This window comes from Mchenga conophoros, linkage group LG7, assembly GCF_057382185.1.
Source record: "Mchenga conophoros isolate Kocher_MC1m ecotype Shallow Benthic linkage group LG7, M_conophoros_male_GT1.1, whole genome shotgun sequence".
NCBI lineage: Eukaryota > Metazoa > Chordata > Actinopteri > Cichliformes > Cichlidae > Mchenga > Mchenga conophoros.
This window is the reverse complement of record NC_140532.1, coordinates 64,277,496-64,295,179: the sequence shown is the minus strand read 5'-3', so window position 1 is coordinate 64,295,179 and position 17,684 is coordinate 64,277,496. Positions and strand designations below refer to the sequence as shown.

At 38.8% G+C, this 17,684-nt stretch overlaps 3 protein-coding genes across 3 annotated transcripts; all 3 read right to left on the bottom strand.

Annotated features, from left to right (window-relative positions):
* Positions 1–4,914: 4,914 nt before the first annotated feature.
* On the bottom strand, positions 4,915–7,253 carry LOC146571522 (C-C motif chemokine 16-like). The gene is made up of 3 exons (XM_085281305.1): positions 7,057–7,253; positions 6,135–6,258; positions 4,915–6,005 (listed from the first exon to the last, which is right to left on the bottom strand). The coding sequence occupies exons 1-3, from the start codon at positions 7,124–7,126 to the stop codon at positions 5,924–5,926; spliced, it is 276 nt and encodes a 91-aa protein (XP_085137431.1). The 5' UTR covers positions 7,127–7,253; the 3' UTR covers positions 4,915–5,923.
* A 1,168-nt stretch (positions 7,254–8,421) lies between these two features.
* Positions 8,422–9,209, bottom strand: LOC146571521 (monocyte chemotactic protein 1B-like). The gene is made up of 3 exons (XM_085281304.1): positions 9,116–9,209; positions 8,896–9,022; positions 8,422–8,760 (listed from the first exon to the last, which is right to left on the bottom strand). Exons 1-3 carry the CDS (start codon positions 9,177–9,179, stop codon positions 8,664–8,666), a joined length of 288 nt encoding a protein of 95 aa, XP_085137430.1. The 5' UTR covers positions 9,180–9,209; the 3' UTR covers positions 8,422–8,663.
* Positions 9,210–15,368: 6,159 nt separating this feature from the next.
* Positions 15,369–16,286, bottom strand: LOC146571520 (monocyte chemotactic protein 1B-like). Its single transcript, XM_085281303.1, has 3 exons — positions 16,062–16,286; positions 15,843–15,969; positions 15,369–15,707 (listed from the first exon to the last, which is right to left on the bottom strand). The coding sequence occupies exons 1-3, from the start codon at positions 16,123–16,125 to the stop codon at positions 15,611–15,613; spliced, it is 288 nt and encodes a 95-aa protein (XP_085137429.1). The 5' UTR covers positions 16,126–16,286; the 3' UTR covers positions 15,369–15,610.
* Positions 16,287–17,684: the final 1,398 nt, after the last annotated feature.

Sequence of the window (17,684 nt, the reverse complement as noted above, 5' to 3'; positions counted from 1 at the left end):
AGCTGAACACATCTTATTATCATCTACTTCATCAGCGGCAGTGTGGTAAGACCTGCCGTGCATGTCTCTGCATAATTAGCTGCAACAAAAGAAACAGGGATTACTCAATATTGTGTCTGTTTCTAATGACTTACAGCATATCAGAAATGATTAAGGCTAATGCTCATCAGGCAACAAACATCAACAAAAACACAATTTGTTATTAAAGGATACAGATTAAAGGCTCCTGTTTTATGTCCTCGCTCTGTCTCACTCTCCATTTCAATAAAGAGAAAGACAGAAAATTCAAAGAACTAACAAAGCACTAGAAGCAGACTTACAGGCATCGTTGTGGTAAACAATAAACATCCCCAACTTTACTTTCTTTTTTAGATACATTCAGTTCTCAGACTTCAAAACCCCCCAAAAAACTACTTTCAATATTAAAAGTAGGATATCAGCAGTTACTTCTCCCAGCCAAGAAAGCCATATCTCATCTTTACAGTGCCTTGAATCAAACTGATGTGTTGGATGTAATGAGCATCCATGCTGTAGCACAGGTGTGGAAAAATAAACTTGCTGTAGACATCACTGAAGAAGAGTAGGATGTGATTTGGGATCATACAAAAAAGTTATCAGTGTGTAACTGTACTGCGTAACCCTGCTGAAATGTAAAATTCTGCACCGTGTGAAACTCTCACCACATAAAACACAAATGAATCATCAGCTTCCACCTCTGTTTGAACTGCAAGGCCTCAGCAGGAACTTCTACGCACTGTGTTTGGTCATGTCTGAAAAATTCAGTCCTGCTGGACATTTTGCAGGATAAAGATACTGAGACTGTATTTGAAAACTGAGCCTTTATCGCTGCTTTTTGACTTCCAAGTTGGCACAATGTTCCTGACACCAACCTAAATACACTTTATGATAGTTTTGAAAATGCTGCACAAACACAACACGTCTTAGATAAATAACAAACTTCCAGTAAAACAACCTGGCAGCAAATTCTTATGGAATGTTTTCCTCTGGCATGTTTCACCTGCTTTCTTCGCTCCTCAAGGGAACAGTTTGTGAGAATTTGGCCTCCGTCTGTTTGTTTCACTACGTCTTCAGTCACTTCGGTGCCTGGGTTTCAGGTCTCATTGATGAGTGAAAATATTTGGTGTCTGTTTACAACATCTGTCACCGCTTGATTGTTTCATCTTTGTTTTGCCTCTGTTGCAGGCCTGATAGCCTGATGATGGAATTGAACTCAAGATTTTCTTGCTGTGCAGCAACGGTGCTAACCACCATGCCACCGTGCTGCCACTTAACAAACACAAATGAAAAAAAGCTGTTTTTCTTTCACCAGTGTTCCGCACTGACTATGGGGTTGTTGGTCTCCTGCCTGATGAGTACCCAAAATATTGAGAAAGAAATGTGAGTTTTTGTCACTTAAATTGGAATCTGCAAGAAAGGTTTTGCATTGGTTCAGATAAACCTTTAGGAGGAGAGTAGAGCTCATGTTAACAATCCATTAAAATTTGGCTTATTTCCACTGAGCTCTTCAAGGTCAACTTAACGCTTGATTTTGTCAGAAAATTGACAACAAGCTTCATAACTTAAAAACTACAATCCCTACAAATGTGCTGTGTATTGTGAACATTTAGAAAGTACCATATTAAGATTTAGAATATCATGTCACATTTCACATCTGCCTTTCCTTCAAGTTGACCCCAAAATGTGATATAGCTTTAAAGTAGTAGAACAACATTATTTATTGATCTCAAACTATTCATGTCCAGTTATTTATAAAGCAATACCCATTATCATTACGTACTCCTACGTAATGCTTGTGTAAACAAGTAAACATCTTACTGCACTACAAACTTATAGTACGTTTCTAAAGAACAGCTGCCTCAGTGAAGCTTTGTGCTCCAGAGTGCTTTACACTGTAGTTCATTTAAGACAAATAAGCACAGTGACAAAATAAAACTGCTGTGGCTGTCTTCAACAAGATTATATCAACAACTGTGGCAGACAAAACCTTTCCTGTACAAAGAGTGAACAGCAGCTTGAGGTCGTTCACACTGAAAAAATACAGCTTAACACAAATCAAGAAGACAGAAATGACTCATCAGAAGCAGTGAATTTATCCGAAGGCATCTGAGAACGCTGGGTTCTTTCAGTTAAACTGGTGAAGATCAAAGCTTATAAAGGTGATAAGGCTATTTCGGTGTATGCCACACATGTTAAACCCAAGGCCCACAGGCTGGATGTAACAATATAGCTTCATGTGTTAATCAGTCGTGGCCCATTATTATGTGGCAGTCCCACCACTTATACTACAAATCATGCAATTCAGTGCAAACCAGCTTATGAAATGCAATGACCCTGCTGTGCAGCATCGTTACACGTTGGCAAACAGAAGTCGTATTATAATGAAACAGTGTGCCATGGTAAATGACATAAAACTACTTCTCTAAATGAATAATTTCTATGTTGCACTATAGTTACAAGTAGAACATGTAAGGATATGTTACAGTGCAATATTAAAGACCAAGTTAAACACTATGCTTTATGAGGTTTCTCAGTAAACTATTTGACAACAGTATTATGACAAATAAAATAAATTCCTTTTTTCTCACAGTCGTTATGACCAGTCAGGGTTCAGAACCAATTAAGCACAGAAACAACTCTTTGTAATGTCATCACTGACCTAAAGATCAATAGTGACTCACTAAGAGTTTAGATTTTAATCCTTCTTGATCTCACTGCTGTTTTCAGCACTGACATTCTGATTCAAGGGCTTCATGACACAGCTGGTTTGACAGGTCCGGTTTTTGATGATGCCTCTCTTTGTATCTAAAGGGTTTTTAAGTTTTTGTGTCTCAACTAGCAGTTTCTGATCTGCACAAAGGAAAATTCAACGAGGGGTTCCTCAGGGGTCTGTCCTGGGTCCATTACAATTTAACCTTTACATGTTTCCACTCAGTATGGCCATAAAGAATCATAATATAGCCTACCATTCTTCTGCAGATGATACACAGTTGTACTTATCACATTCCTCTGATGATCTAACCTCTGTTCACAAACTTATCAACTTATAAACAGAACCCCCAAAATTCTTCTGTTCATCTGGACGTAATGTTTTCAGTGGACCTTAATTGGAACACACATACGGACTTCCTCATCAGCAAAGGCAGACAGCGCCTCTATCATCTGAGGCGTTTAAAGAGGTTTAAGATCTCCAAGAACATCCAGAGGAGATTCTACACCGGGGTCATTGAGAGCATCCTGTGTAATAACATCACGGTGTGGTACGGGAACTGCACAGTACAGCAACAGAAAGCCCTGCAGAGGGTCGTGCGCACAGCTGAACGCACTATGGGAACATCTTTACCAACACTGCAGGACATCTACGCTGAAAAGTGCAGATCCCGGGCCATCAGGATCACTAACGACTCCAGCCATCCCGCTTACAAACTGTTCAGGCCACTGAGGTCAGGGAAACGCCTCTGTAGCCTGAAAACAAGAACTGAAAGGTTCAGGAGGAGTTTTTACCCACAAACAGTGAGACTCCTCAATCAAAACACAAATCGGACAACATGATGGACAATTCCATACACAGTATATAATTTTCTTTTGAGTTTTATCCTTATTTTTATTTGTATTTTATCATTTACATCTGTATTTATGTAAATACGTACACTATAGCTCTTAACTATTACAGCGTAATATTTTGCACGATATTATACATTTTTATACTTTTATATAGATATTTTTTTATTATAAGTTTAGTAAGATGCACAGTCGGGGGGGGAGTGCTTTTTAGCCGGAAAAAACATTTCACTGTGTGTTGTACTAGTTATAACTACATGTGACAAATAAATAAAGAATTGAATTGAAGAATTGAATTGAATTGAATTGAATTGGGAGAAACGTTTCGTCACTCAACTGAGTGACTTCTTCAGTCTCAGCTGACTGCAGGTTTCCCCGATCTTATAAACAGTACATTTGCATAATGATTGAAACTACCACCACTGTAGGAACAATGGGCTGGGAGGTCAGTTCCTTGAACATTAATGTGCTAACTGATTACATTAATTGCTGGATGTATCAAAACTTTTTAGAACTGATCAGAGAAAAGACAGAAATACTAGTTGCTGTTACAGGAAGTCAGAGGCAATTTTTTTCATATTTATCACCTCTGTCTCTAAGATACAGTCGGCAAGTCAGGAATTGGTATCATTCTTAGTTTTGATAATCACAGCAATAAGATTATGAGAATTGCTTTCTATCATTAAGAACTATTTCATAAGGAAAGATCACTTGGAAGAATTTAAACATGATTTAGTGAGATAGTTAATGTATTTGAAGATTAGACTCCGATGACCCATCACGACAGAACAGTTTTATTGTATTTTGCCGTTTTCACTGCCTTTGGCATTGTAAACCAACATGGGTTTTTATGTTTTTCTGTGTTAAGCACATTGAGTTGGCTTGTAATGAAATGTACTAGCTAAATAAAATTGTCATTGCCATAAAATAAACTATATACAAAGTGTCACTAAATACCAAGAGGTGCAGAAATCTCTGTATGTAGCACAGAGCCATGGCTCAGTGTCTGAGTGTCTCAATGATTCCCACAGTCCCGAATGTGCAGCGCTCACCACTAACAAGCACCTACATAAATACAACAAGCATACCTGAACTTGGGTGCAAGACGAGAAATTCAGCACCCTTGTGATTGTTGTTATAAAGTTTTCCTAAAATGACAAACAATTTTTACTCAAATGTTTTCACCAGCATTTTTATAGTTTAAAATTTGTTGTATTTTAAAGTGGGATATTTTATTGATTTTATTCACTATTCTGATGAATTCAAAGAGAAGGCCACGGCATAAAAGCACAGTTGAACATTCACTGTCAGACAGAGTCGATGAGTTTTGTGAAATGCAACTTTAATGAATAAAGAAAAACAATATACAGAGATATATAAATGCTTTGGACACACTGTATCTGCATAACAATGGCACGGTGAAAGTAAATGGTAAAATGACTGGAGACATTAAATTTCACGTGCACTATTTTTATCTGAATATGGAAATCATGTAAGCGTCTAAGGCATCAAAATAATTTAAAATTGTTTTTAATGATAATTCTACGTTAGATATTAGCGGCAGGGAAAAAAGGGCATATGTAAGGAGAGAAACAGGCGAGGGATGGATACCACAGTGGATCGAAGCTACAGTGAAACACGGTGGTGAGAAGACAGACTGATCTAAATCAGCTACACCCTGACTGAGGAGAAGCAGCCCTCCATTCTTCAGTGATGTCCTCCAGCAGTGATTTATATCTTTGTGGAGAACGATTCATATTGCAGCAGGATAACTGTTTGTGTTATTATGGAAGAACTTTCCTTCATTGTTACTGTCACACTTCAACTTGAAGACTATCGTCGTCACTTGAAGCTCTTGCAGGGATAATCTGGTTTAACAAGACTTGACATAGTCTCTGTTCTCAGGTCGGAAGGAATCAAGTGACATAAATTATCACATTTCTGTGCCTGCTACTTTTTTGTCCTGATTAGGACTCGCATCAGAAACATTGCACTACAAAAAAAAAACAAGTATTCAGGGAGAATTCATTAACTAAACAGGAATATGTGATGTTTGCAGCTGTCTTTGTCCTCACCCGAGTGAAATCCCTTTAAATTTCAATCTTTAGATCTTTAAAGTCCTGCTGCCAAAGTGAGTGAGAGACAAACAAATACCAAATACTCAAATTCCCTTTTCAGAGATGCAACTTTTTACTAAACTTATGCTGATAATTAAGCTGATAAATGCAAAATAAAAGTATCCGCATTTCAATAATAGTAAGACTACTTAAGCAGGCAAAGTACAAAGAGCTAAAACTCCAGCGCTGGTTGCCGGTCATTGGGGTCATGGTAGATTCTTCATGTCTTAATTGTGGCGTTTGACGAACTCTTCCATTGCCCAGTCATCATTCTGTCTCACACAGTAATCGCCTCTGGGCGTGTTGATCCTGCAAAAAAATCAGTGTCATTATTTTGTTCTCAGATTACAGATTTTATTCTTCATAGAAAAGAAGGATAATACAATGCTTTGCAAATATTAGTGAGGGCAGCAAAGAGATGTTGAAGTACAAACTTACACAAAGGCTTCTGTTAAACATTTGCTGTGAGTTTTTCTGATGGAGAGGATGTGCACCTTTGGGATCCTTTTATCAAAGAATTTAAAACAGCAAAGATCAGGTGGCACTAAACCCATTCCAGAAGCTGTAAGAGAAAAACACAGGGTATGTTTTAGTGCTACGACTCTATGTCGCAACTTGTTTTCAATTATATCTAAACAAAACTTACAGTTTGAAAGCTTATATTTTATGTCCTAGTGTAAGATTTTTTTTATTTTTTAAACTGGGTAAGGCTTTTTCTGTTGTGCAGATACTAGTGTGTAAGCACGTAAAGTAAAATTATATATATGTAATTTAAAATATTAAATGATAGTAGATGCAAATTAGTTGTTGGCTAAAGATGTACAGCTACCCCAGGCAAGCTAAAGTTTTAGTTGTTTTTTTTTTAACAAAAATATTATTTTTTAATATAATTTAAAATGTAGATATTATTTGTATTATTTTTATGTGACAGCAGATTTTAGAAGAAAATGGTTAAATTTATTTTAGCTTATGCTAATGATACCTTTTTACACTTGGACAGTAAGGGCAAAGTTAGGTGCTGGATATTTAAATAACCTTTTGAAACTTCAACATCCAACAAAAATTGTAAAAATTGTATATATGATTATATACAGCTTCATATTTAAAAATGTAATTGTATACACATGCACACACAAATATATGTAACACAGTCCTGGTAGAGGATCCGAGCTTAGACCGCCACAGCCGCAAGAGGGGAATTTTTAAAATATAAAAATCTTTCAATCATTTGTCCTTTCCCTGAGATAATAATTAGTTTCATTTTTGTTTTAATCACTTAAAATACAGGAAAATGAAGAATTTCATGTTCACAGTTGAAATTCCCTCCAGTGTGATGCAGGAAGTAGACTAACAGACTTACGTGAGGCGTCGCAGTAGTAAATAGTAAACAGCACGAGCAGCAGTCCCACGGTCAGGCTGAGAGTCTTCATGTTCGCTGTAGACCTGGTGATGCTGGTGTTTCAGATCTGAAGTGATTTGTCCTGCTTCCCTCGGCTTAAGTCTGACATGCTCACATGTCCTCATCTGCATATTCAAAGCCGTTCTAAGAAAAGTGGAAAAAAAATTATAAAACAAATATAAGGCAACAGGAAGTTTGAGGGGCTCACCGCCACTCTGATTGTGTGATAAAACAAGGTCAGACAAACCACTCATTCTGCAAAGCCTTTGCATTGTCTTTACATCATACATAGTCATAATGTTTCCACCATTAAACCTCTAATGTTGTTTCATAACTGTCACCAATAGTCCTTAATCATCACTTTCTGAGCCTTGCAGTGTGCAGGTTACAGTGATGGTCTGTGCGAGAATCATCAGGCAACGCATACAAGCATCTGCACACGAAATGTATTTAGAAATATGTTTTTTATTACTAAGCAGTTTTTTGTACAGTAACATAATAACATTTCTGAGATGCATGGAGTTTCAGCAACAAAGGTATTCTAGGTCAAATTTGACACAGGCAGGTCTGAGTGTTTCAGAAACTGCTGATCTGCTTTTTCCCACACAACCATCTCTGTGGTTTACAGAGAATTCTCAGAAAACATAAAATGTTCAGTGAGCAGCAGTTTTGTGGGAAAATATGCTTTAATTGATCCCGAAGGTCAGAACAAAATGGTCAAACTGTTTCAACTAATAGGAAAGCAACAGTTACTCAAAGGACCACTCGTTACATCGTAACCAATGTATGTAGAAGAGCATCTCTCGGTGCACCATATGTCAAAATAGATGAGTGAAAAGTTGTTCCCTGGTCTGATGAGTCTCAGTCTCTGCTGTGACAGTCAGATGGTAGGGTCAGAATTTGGTGTAAGCAGCATGTAAGCGTGGGACGAGAGAGAGCAGTGAGCACGGGGAGTGCAGAGACACAGGAGCAGAGAGCACTAAACAAGGACTTTTTGGGAAGAAGACACGGCACCGGAGACGAGGGAACTCACAGGGATTTATTGTTATGTAACTTTTGGCTCACTGTAAATAAACACACTGCTTTCTTTGCACCAAGTCTTGCGTTTGGGTTCAATTTCCCCCACATCCCCACGGTTGGCCAGCACCCACCGTGACATTTTGCTGTTTCTCTGGTTATTATCTCTGAATGCCTTTTACCATTTTTACAGATTCAAAGAGTTGTTCAAATGAAAACAAGAGACTGAGAAACACTGGATGACAGTTTTTTTAAGATCTGTATTTAATGAGATTATAAAGATCTTTTTACAGCTTTGAGCTTGAGGCAGCAGAGTAAAAAGCACTTTTGTATTATTATTTCTTTACAGTTCTTGCCCTGCACAAAACATACCTAACACACATCTGATCAGTCACATAAACGTCTAACAGTCTTTTCAGAGAACTTGCATACATTTTTTTGTTTATTTTTAAGCCAGTTTTATAAAAATACAAATACAAAGCGAAGCCATAAGGCCTTAAAAAAGCAGTCAATTATTAACTAAAGCTGATAGCTGACGATCTTGGTGGCGGCTAGCTGCTGCCTTCAGTGTTGTGGAGCCGATACATGTCCTGAGCCCACTGGAAGCTCTGAGTGTAGCAGATCTTTTTTCCTCTGACAGTGTGGACTCTGCAAAACATGCACACAAAAATCGTTTTATTCACACTGCTTTGATTGAGTTCTTGCAGACGGCCTGTCTAAACTTCACATATGCCTTTTTATACTTTATTCATGACCAGTCCTGTTTGAAAATATCAAACTTACATGTACGCCTTCTTGGGACAGGAGCTGTGCGTCTGGGTGATGAAGGACACCAACTTCACCGGTATTGCATTTATTTTAAAGTTGAAGCAGCAGGTTCCAGGAGCTGTGCTGAACTTTACGCCTTTCGCTGAGAGCAAGGTAAAAGACTAAAGTCAGTATCAACATGTCAGCTGTAAATTTTCAAGCAAATGCAAGGAGTCATAAAGGAATAAACACTCACGGATGGCATCACAGCAGCAGGCTGCAAGCAGCAGCAGTCCCAGAGAGAAGCAGAGAGTCTTCATGATGCTGAGAGAGGAGGGATGAGGAGGATCTTCTTCATCGTGTTTTTATCTGATATTGACCCATTTCCCCAAGCAGATGGGGAATACACTGACTCACAACCCAAATGCAGAATTGCAAGTCCTTGAGTACCCATCACTAGGCCCGGCTGGTTCTAAAATGATTTGCATGACATTGAGTGAAATTTGAGTATTTGATCCTTTACAGCCCAGCCACAATTCTGACTCCCACAGACTGGCTCTGTGCACATGTAGGAGAGGTCATGAGGTCAAGAGGTCTATATTAATGAATTTACTGGCTAATAGTGTGTGGCTATGGGCTGTGTCCTTATTCACCTGGCAGTCAAAGGCTATAATAATAATAACCTTATGCTCCTGTACAGTTTAAAGGGGGACCTGCTCACATGTCCTCATCTGCATATTCAAAGCCGTTCTAAGAAAAGTGGAAAAAAAATTATAAAACAAATATAAGGCAACAGGAAGTTTGAGGGGCTCACCGCCATTCTGATTGTGTGATAAAACAAGGTCAGACAAACCACTCATTCTGCAAAGCCTTTGCATTGTCTTTACATCATACATAGTCATAATGTTTCCACCATTAAACCTCTAATGTTGTTTCATAACTGTCACCAATAGTCCTTAATCATCACTTTCTGAGCCTTGCAGTGTGCAGGTTACAGTGATGGTCTGTGCGAGAATCATCAGGCAACGCATACAAGCATCTGCACACGAAATGTATTATAAAATTATAAAACAAATATAAGGCAACAGGAAGTTTGAGGGGCTCACCGCCACTCTGATTGTGTGATAAAACAAGGTCAGCCAAACCACTCATTCAAGCCTTTGCATTGTCTTTACATCATTGTTAAGTCTAATTGTTGAATGTTGTCATTGTGGTTCTTAAATTTGTAAAGTCTTAGTTCAATCTATAGGATCAAGATATTCCTTTGTCTCTGACCACCTCTCCAGCCACTCTGTGCTGGGAGAGGTTTTATCACAGACACATCCCTTGTGAAGATTCTGTTTGATGTTTGGTAAGCTTCCTGCCCTTTGGATGTCTGTGAAGGTTCTCAGTCATCCAGGTCATCGTAGTCAAAGGAGCTTGCAAAGAAAAGCGTCTGGACTTCTTTAAGTTGCTTGAAGACGTTTCACCTCTCATCCGAGAAGCTTCTTCAGTTCTAAGGTTAAATGGTGGAAAGTCCCAGCAGCCCGTGGCATAGGCCGTATAGGCAAATGCTAAGGGCGCCGTCCATCAGGGGGCGCCACGCCAGTGCCACAAATGTTGAAAAAAAAAAAAAAAGTTGGTACTATTATTTCTAATTACAAAAAATAATCCCACGTTAATTAAAATGCAAAGTAAAGCTTATTTAATAGAAATATTATTTGTTACAACATTACGCCCCCCCCCCCCCCCCCCCCCTCCCCGCACGGTGCGCCCCCTCCCTTCCCATATCATGGTTCCTTTTGGACGTCACCACATCAAAAAATCAACACAAGATGTCAAAACGGTCAAAACTGTCAGGTGCCCAGGGAAGAAAAAAGAGAAAAGAAGAGGAGGAGAAACGAGAAAAAGACAGAGGTAGGTAACGTTAGCCTACATGAAATTATTTGAATGTGATAGTAACCTAAATTTTTAGCATTAAGCTAATGTTACATGATTCGCTAATTGCTAATCAATAAATAGCTAGTTAACTGTTTTACATCAGTTAATATTGTGGAGGGGGCTAAATTGTTATGGAAAATAATAATGTAACGTTAGGTAATTAATTACAGTATTCCCACCTTTCCCACCATTCCTCATTTGTATTCATCTTTTAAGCAGGTGTTTTTTGTTTACATTGTTATTGCCTTCTGGTTAGCTAACGTTTACCCTGCAGGTAATAGTCACTTTTCCACCCCTGTATATATTATAGTTGTAAGCCTAGTTGTTAAAGTGCACATCATTAATGTTAATTAAGCAATATCACATGAGAGGGAATGCTGTTTTTTAATATGAGCACTGCTGTGATTCGTCAAAGATAATCATAACATAACATTCTCATATGATATTATACTGTTACTTTGCATTCTGCTATTCAGCATTTCACTGTAATGATGACAATAAATTGAATCTAATCTAATTTGCATATCAGTTAACATCATACATATATCTCTTTGGTTTTTCATTTATATTATATCATTTCATTTTATTCCTGGAATCATATGTTTTTATTATTAGACTTTAATACTCAGTGGTGTCACATACTCCTCTCTTCAGATGCACTGTTGAAGTTTCTAAATCCCACCCCTGGGCCATCTACCGCTGCTGCCTCCACTTCAGCAGCACAACCCAGCCATGATGCAGCAGCATCAAGCGGTCTTCCTGTTGCCTTATTTATATTGTATTTTTAATTCATTTTATCCAACTTGTTGACACGTTTTATTGTGTTTATGTATGTAAAATTGATTGTATTTCATATATTCATTTTTTATTTTTTGTATTCATTTATTTATTCATATATTTTTTTATCTTGTTACTTATTCTGATTGTGAATTTGCTTTCTTTAAGTAAAAAAAAAAGGTCAAAGACAAAGCTATTCGGTTTCTTGTGAGTACATACACTACACTGCCGATGTAGGGGGGCGCCACCTAAAATCTTGCCTAGGGCGCCAGATTGGTTAGGGCCGGGCCTGAGTCCCAGATTTAAATCTAGTGGGAGTATGCCTCCACAGAGGGACAAAAGGACCCCCTGATGATCCTCTAATCGCCTGAGCCAAGGTGTGAAAATGGGTATGGGTCCCAATCAGCCAGGGTTTCGGGTGAGCTCATTGTGGATTGGGCTCAAAGATGGTCGCTCGTCGTTGAACAGAGGCGGTGGTTTACAACACCAACTGTTTGCCATCTATAATCCAGTTTTGAGTTCCCTCCCCAGACGCCTTAATGCCCACTCACATCCTGGGCCATCTGACCTCAGGAATTCGCATGATAAGGTGGGGCCAGGTTTCACAATGAGCTCACCCGAAACTATGGCTGATTGGGACCCACACCCAGTTTCACACCTTTCATCTTTAATTTATCTCTCTATTTGTTTAGCAGCAATTTATTTGCAATATGTAAAATGTCTATTTAACTTGTGTCTTCTTTCCTGCCCTTTTTGTGCAACACCTTTTTCCCATTACTCATTAATCTCTTTAGTCTGTCTTGTTATAGTTGCACTCCAGCATGCCTGTGATTCTCATGTTTGCAGTTATTATTCTGTATATGGATATTTTACCTGATTTTTTACCTTACTTTTTTGTCAGGTCTTTGCTCTAATATTATCACCTGCTAATGTCTTGACCTGTGTCTTGGGTTAAAGATTTGGATTTTATTCTTTCTTGGTGTTTTATGTCCTGCATTTGGATTCTTTCTCTGTGGTTCATTATGCAAAGATGGTGGTTTTGATTCAAATAAACCCTTTGACAGTATTAACGTCTTAGAGGCTTCTTCTCCATTATCGGGGTCACTGGGGTGATGTGACCTGCTCCCCTGCTCTATATAATTTGATTTCCTGAAAGGAAGCAGCAGAAGAGCATAAAAGCCAACTTCACCTGCTGGTTTAGGAAATTTTCAAGTCAGTGCATTTAAGTAAGATGGCTTGCTGAAGTTCAAACTGAGCATCGGAAAGTTCACTTTAAAAACTTTGAAAGTGGCCTGGTTGTTGGTGTCAGGCAGGTCTGAGTGTTTCAGACACTGCTGATCTGCTTTTTCCCACACAACCGTCTCTGTGGTTTACTGAGAATTCTCAGGAAAAATAAAATGTTCAGTGAGCAGCAGTTTTGTGGGAGAATATGCTTTAATTGATCCCGAAGGTCAGAACAAAATGGTCAAACTGCTTCAACTAATAGGAAAGCAACAGTTACTCAAAGGACCACTTGTTACATCGTAGCCAATGTATGTAGAAGAGCATCTCTCGGTGCACCATATGTCAAAATAGATGAGTGAAAAGTTGTTCCCTGGTCTGATGAGTCTCAGTCTCTGCTGTGACAGTCAGATGGTAGGGTCAGAATTTGGTGTAAGCAGCATGTAAGCATGGCTCCATCCTGCCTGATATCAATGGTTCAGGCTGCTGCTGGGGTAACAGTGTGGGGAATATTTTCTTGGCACACTTTGGGCCCCACTTTGGCTACTAACTGCCCATCTTTTAAACACCACAGCCTCCCTGAACATGGGATGTGGTGGAACAAATGAGTCATGGATCAGCTGTACATCATGGATGTGCAGCTGATCAACTGTGTGATGCTCTGTTGTCAACACGGACCAAATTGTCTGAGAAACGTTTATTGCAGTTTCCTAAATATATGACAGGAAAAATCACAGAAACTCTGAGAGCAAAAGTTGGTCCGAGTAGCATATAACTAATGAATATTAGAAATATCCTGTCTCAGAGTGACGCTGAAAAACTACTTCATGCATTTATTACTTCCAGGCTGGACGACTGTAATTCTTTATTATCAGGATGTCCAAAAAACTCCCTGAAAAGCCTTCAGTTAATCCAAAATGCTGCAGCAAGAGTCCTGACAGGGGCTAGAAAGAGAGAGCAGATTTCTCCTGTATTGGCTTCCCTTCACTCCCTGAGCCTGGTTCTGCTGTAGGTTTCTTCCTGTTAAAAGGGAATTTTTCCTTCCCACTGTTACACCTTGAGGAAACTCTTGTTGTGATTTGGTATTCTAACTAAAATGTAACTGATTTTTATCCATATTTTGTATATAGAACACCTTCTATTCATTTCCAGATTGATATTCCTAAAATCTGCTAGAGGACTTTGATTGAATCACGGTACAAAATGTCGTTTAGGAAGCATGAGCTTTTATTTCACAGAGACTACTTGTACACACACCTCGTTATCTGAAACCCTCTTCTTAAAAATGGTAAACACAGTCCCTTTATGTAGACTTTCAATATATATATGACAAATAAACCTTGTCTTACGTTACAAGTGTTATAAGCCGTTAACTGATTGAACTTTTTTAATTACGTAAGTGTAAAATTTTCTTCATCTTATAAGCGACCTAGATTGGGGTGGTGGGTGTTATTGTTGCCCAGCTGCTTGCAGTAAATTGTGTTTGAAGATTGAACCGATAATGCTGTGTGTTGCACTGCAGGTCTGCAGCCTGTGTTGATGCTATCAGTGAAGATTGAACTCTAGCCATCGCTGGGGGGTGGTCACACACACACACACACAGACAACGGATGACTTAAGATAAGTACACGTTAACACAGAAACAAGCGCAAGAGCTAAAACCTCACAGATGTTATCACAACGACAGATCAGCTTGTGGTTTAACTACGTTCCGATAAATGCAGACTGGTGCAGGTCGTCTTTGTTCGTTTCAGATTAAATCCCCCTACATGCTTTCTAATGTGCTTACGAATGTCAGTGTACCCCAGAATTACACATGAGTCATGGCATACATGCCAGTAAAATGAGCTAATATAAATTTCCTAAAGGTGACTGCGAGGCCTGTGGCACACACCAGCAGTCACTGTTGGGTTCGTGATCTTTGTATCTTTCTTCAGCTGTTTTTAGTCCGTGGATTCAACGTAAAGATTTTACTTGGTGTCAAAACAAAAAAAAATCCTCACAGGTGTAAAAATTACAGTTTCAGAAGCTGAAATGTACCGAAATAACTTCGAGTGCAATGTTTACAGTCGTGCCTAAAAAAATGGAGTAAACCTGATGAGGTTAGTAGATTTATATACTGCATATTGTATGGCATTATTAGACTAATACAGAAGCATTAATTGATTGATTCAACTGAATTTTGCTCCTTCAGGTGGAGCACGTTTTGATCATTTTGTATACAATTAAGGGATTTAGTCAGGTTGTGAGCAAAAATTTGGTCCCCGGTTGAATCAGCACATGCAACCATCTTTTCATAGAAGTTGCTCTCGCGTCTGCTGGTGAAACTACTCAAACCTGCTGAAACGTGGGCTTGTTTTAAAAATACACAAGGCAGAAGTGGTGCTGCACCAACCTGTTTTAAAAGGTAATTCAGTTCTAGATTTTGCTGTTTCTCTGGTTATTATCTCTGAATATCTTTTACCATTTTTACAGATTCAAAGAGTTGTTCAAATGAAAACAAGAGACTGAGAAACACTGGATGACAGTTTTTTTAAGATCTGTATTTAATGAGATTATAAAGATCTTTTTACAGCTTTGAGCTTGAGGCAGCAGAGTAAAAAGCACTTTTGTATTATTATTTCTTTACAGTTCTTGCCCTGCACAAAACATACCTAACACACATCTGATCAGTCACATAAACGTCTAACAGGCTTTTCAGAGAACTTGCATAAATTTTTTTGTTTATTTTTAAGCCAGTTTTATGAAAATACAAATACAAAGCGAAGCCATAAGGCCTTAAAAAAGCAGTCAATTATTAACTAAAGCTGATAGCTGACGATCTTGGTGGCGGCTAGCTGCTGCCTTCAGTGTTGTGGAGCCGATACATGTCCTGAGCCCACTGGAAGCTCTGAGTGTAGCAGATCTTTTTTCCTCTGACAGTGTGGACTCTGCAAAACATGCACACAAAAATCGTTTTATTCACACTGCTTTGATTGAGTTCTTGCAGACGGCCTGTCTAAACTTCACATATCCCTTTTTATACTTTATTCATGACCAGTCCTGTTTGAAAATATCAAACTTACATGTACGCCTTCTTGGGACAGGAGCTGTGCGTCTGGGTGATGAAGGACACCAACTTCACCGGTATTGCATTTATTTTAAAGTTGAAGCAGCAGGTTCCAGGAGCTGTGCTGAACTTGACGCCTTTCGCTGAGAGCAAGGTAAAAGACTAAAGTCAGTATCAACATGTCAGCTGTAAATTTTCAAACAAATGCAAGGAGTCATAAAGATTAAACACTCACGGATGGCATCACAGCAGCAGGCTGCAAGCAGCAGCAGTCCCAGAGAGAAGCAGAGAGTCTTCATGATGCTGAGAGAGGAGGGATGAGGAGGATCTTCTTCGTCGTGTTTTATCTGATGTTGACCAGCCGTGCATCCAATATAAATCCTATGCCTTTTCTATCTCTGTGATGTCAACCTTTCCGCCCCAAACTCAGAAATCCCCGACACGAAAGCACACTCAAACCACCGCTCGTGCAACTGCGGAAGAAAGTTAGAGTAAGGGGACATTTGACAGATTAGAATCAGCGGAAGTGGGGGAGAGTGTAATCAGTGTTTATATCTGTACAGGTTACCTCTAGTTTTCAGGTTCTTTTACGGGGTTTTAGTAGACAAAGGAAACTGATCACAATCATGCCTGACATTTTGTGTGTGGTTTTCACAAAATTAGTTGTGTTTCCCCAAGCACATGGGGAATAGACTGACTCACAACCCAAATGAGTACCCATCACTAGGCCCGGCTGGAGGTCAAAAAACTCCTGCTGCTTCTACCACAAAGCTTAAAATTTGAGATGTTTTATGCTTACCACAATTAGTCAGCATGTACTGATCTCACTGAACCTGATAAAAACTTACTTAACTGTAGTTGTACCAAATTTAGAGCTACACAAGTGAAAGTGGGGCAACTGACTGTTCCACTGAAATTCTGAGGAAAAAGAAAGAAAGAAAATTATTTGATTGCCGGCTAAATTTGTAGGTTTGCTCACTTGAAATGAAAAGTCTCTGATTTTTATGATAGTTTCATCTTAATGGAGAGAGACAATTAACTGAAAATAAAAAAAAACACACACATCACAAAAAAGTTCTAAACTGGTTTGCATGACACTGAGAGAAATGTGAGTATTTGATCCTTTACAGCCCAGCCACAATTCTGACTCCCACAGACTGGCTCTGTGCACACGTGGGAGAGGTCATGAGGTCAAGAGGTCTATATTAATGAATTTACTGGCTAATAGTGAGTGGCTGTGGGCTGTGTCCTTATTCACCTCTGTACAGTTTAAAGGGGATAGTTGTGTAAAAAATCCCTTCATGGACAGATTTTGTGAATTTTGTTACCAAGCTTTAAACTTTATAATTTCTGCTGTAAAGGTGGTTATTTCTATTTGCAAGTCTTTGGAGGCTGAATCATAGAAACAAGCTTATGTTATTACTCAGGGCAGTGCAGTCTGAATGAAGCATTGGCTTCATTTCCAGCTCCGGTGATTGTGCTGCTAGATACTGTTAACATTGCTGACATAGGGAGGGAAATATACGTTAAGGTTATGTACACAGAGCCTATAATATCGGCTAGAAATTAACTGCAGAACAAGAAACAGTAAATGAGGCTTCAGAGGTCAAATCTCTGTGTCATGGGAGCTGAATTTATTGTAATTGTGGATTAGACTGTCTCGGTCCTACAGGCAGAAATATTTGGTTTGGATTTCTACTTCAGTGATGTTGCCACAGAGAACTGGAAAAAACAACACTCGAGAGTTTTCTAAGAAACTGTGCTGTTTTTACTGTGCAGTTCCACCACATTTTCACTTTGTACTCTGTAGGCAGAGAGCTTTGAAGGTTTCATAACATGACTATTTTCAGATATAGAA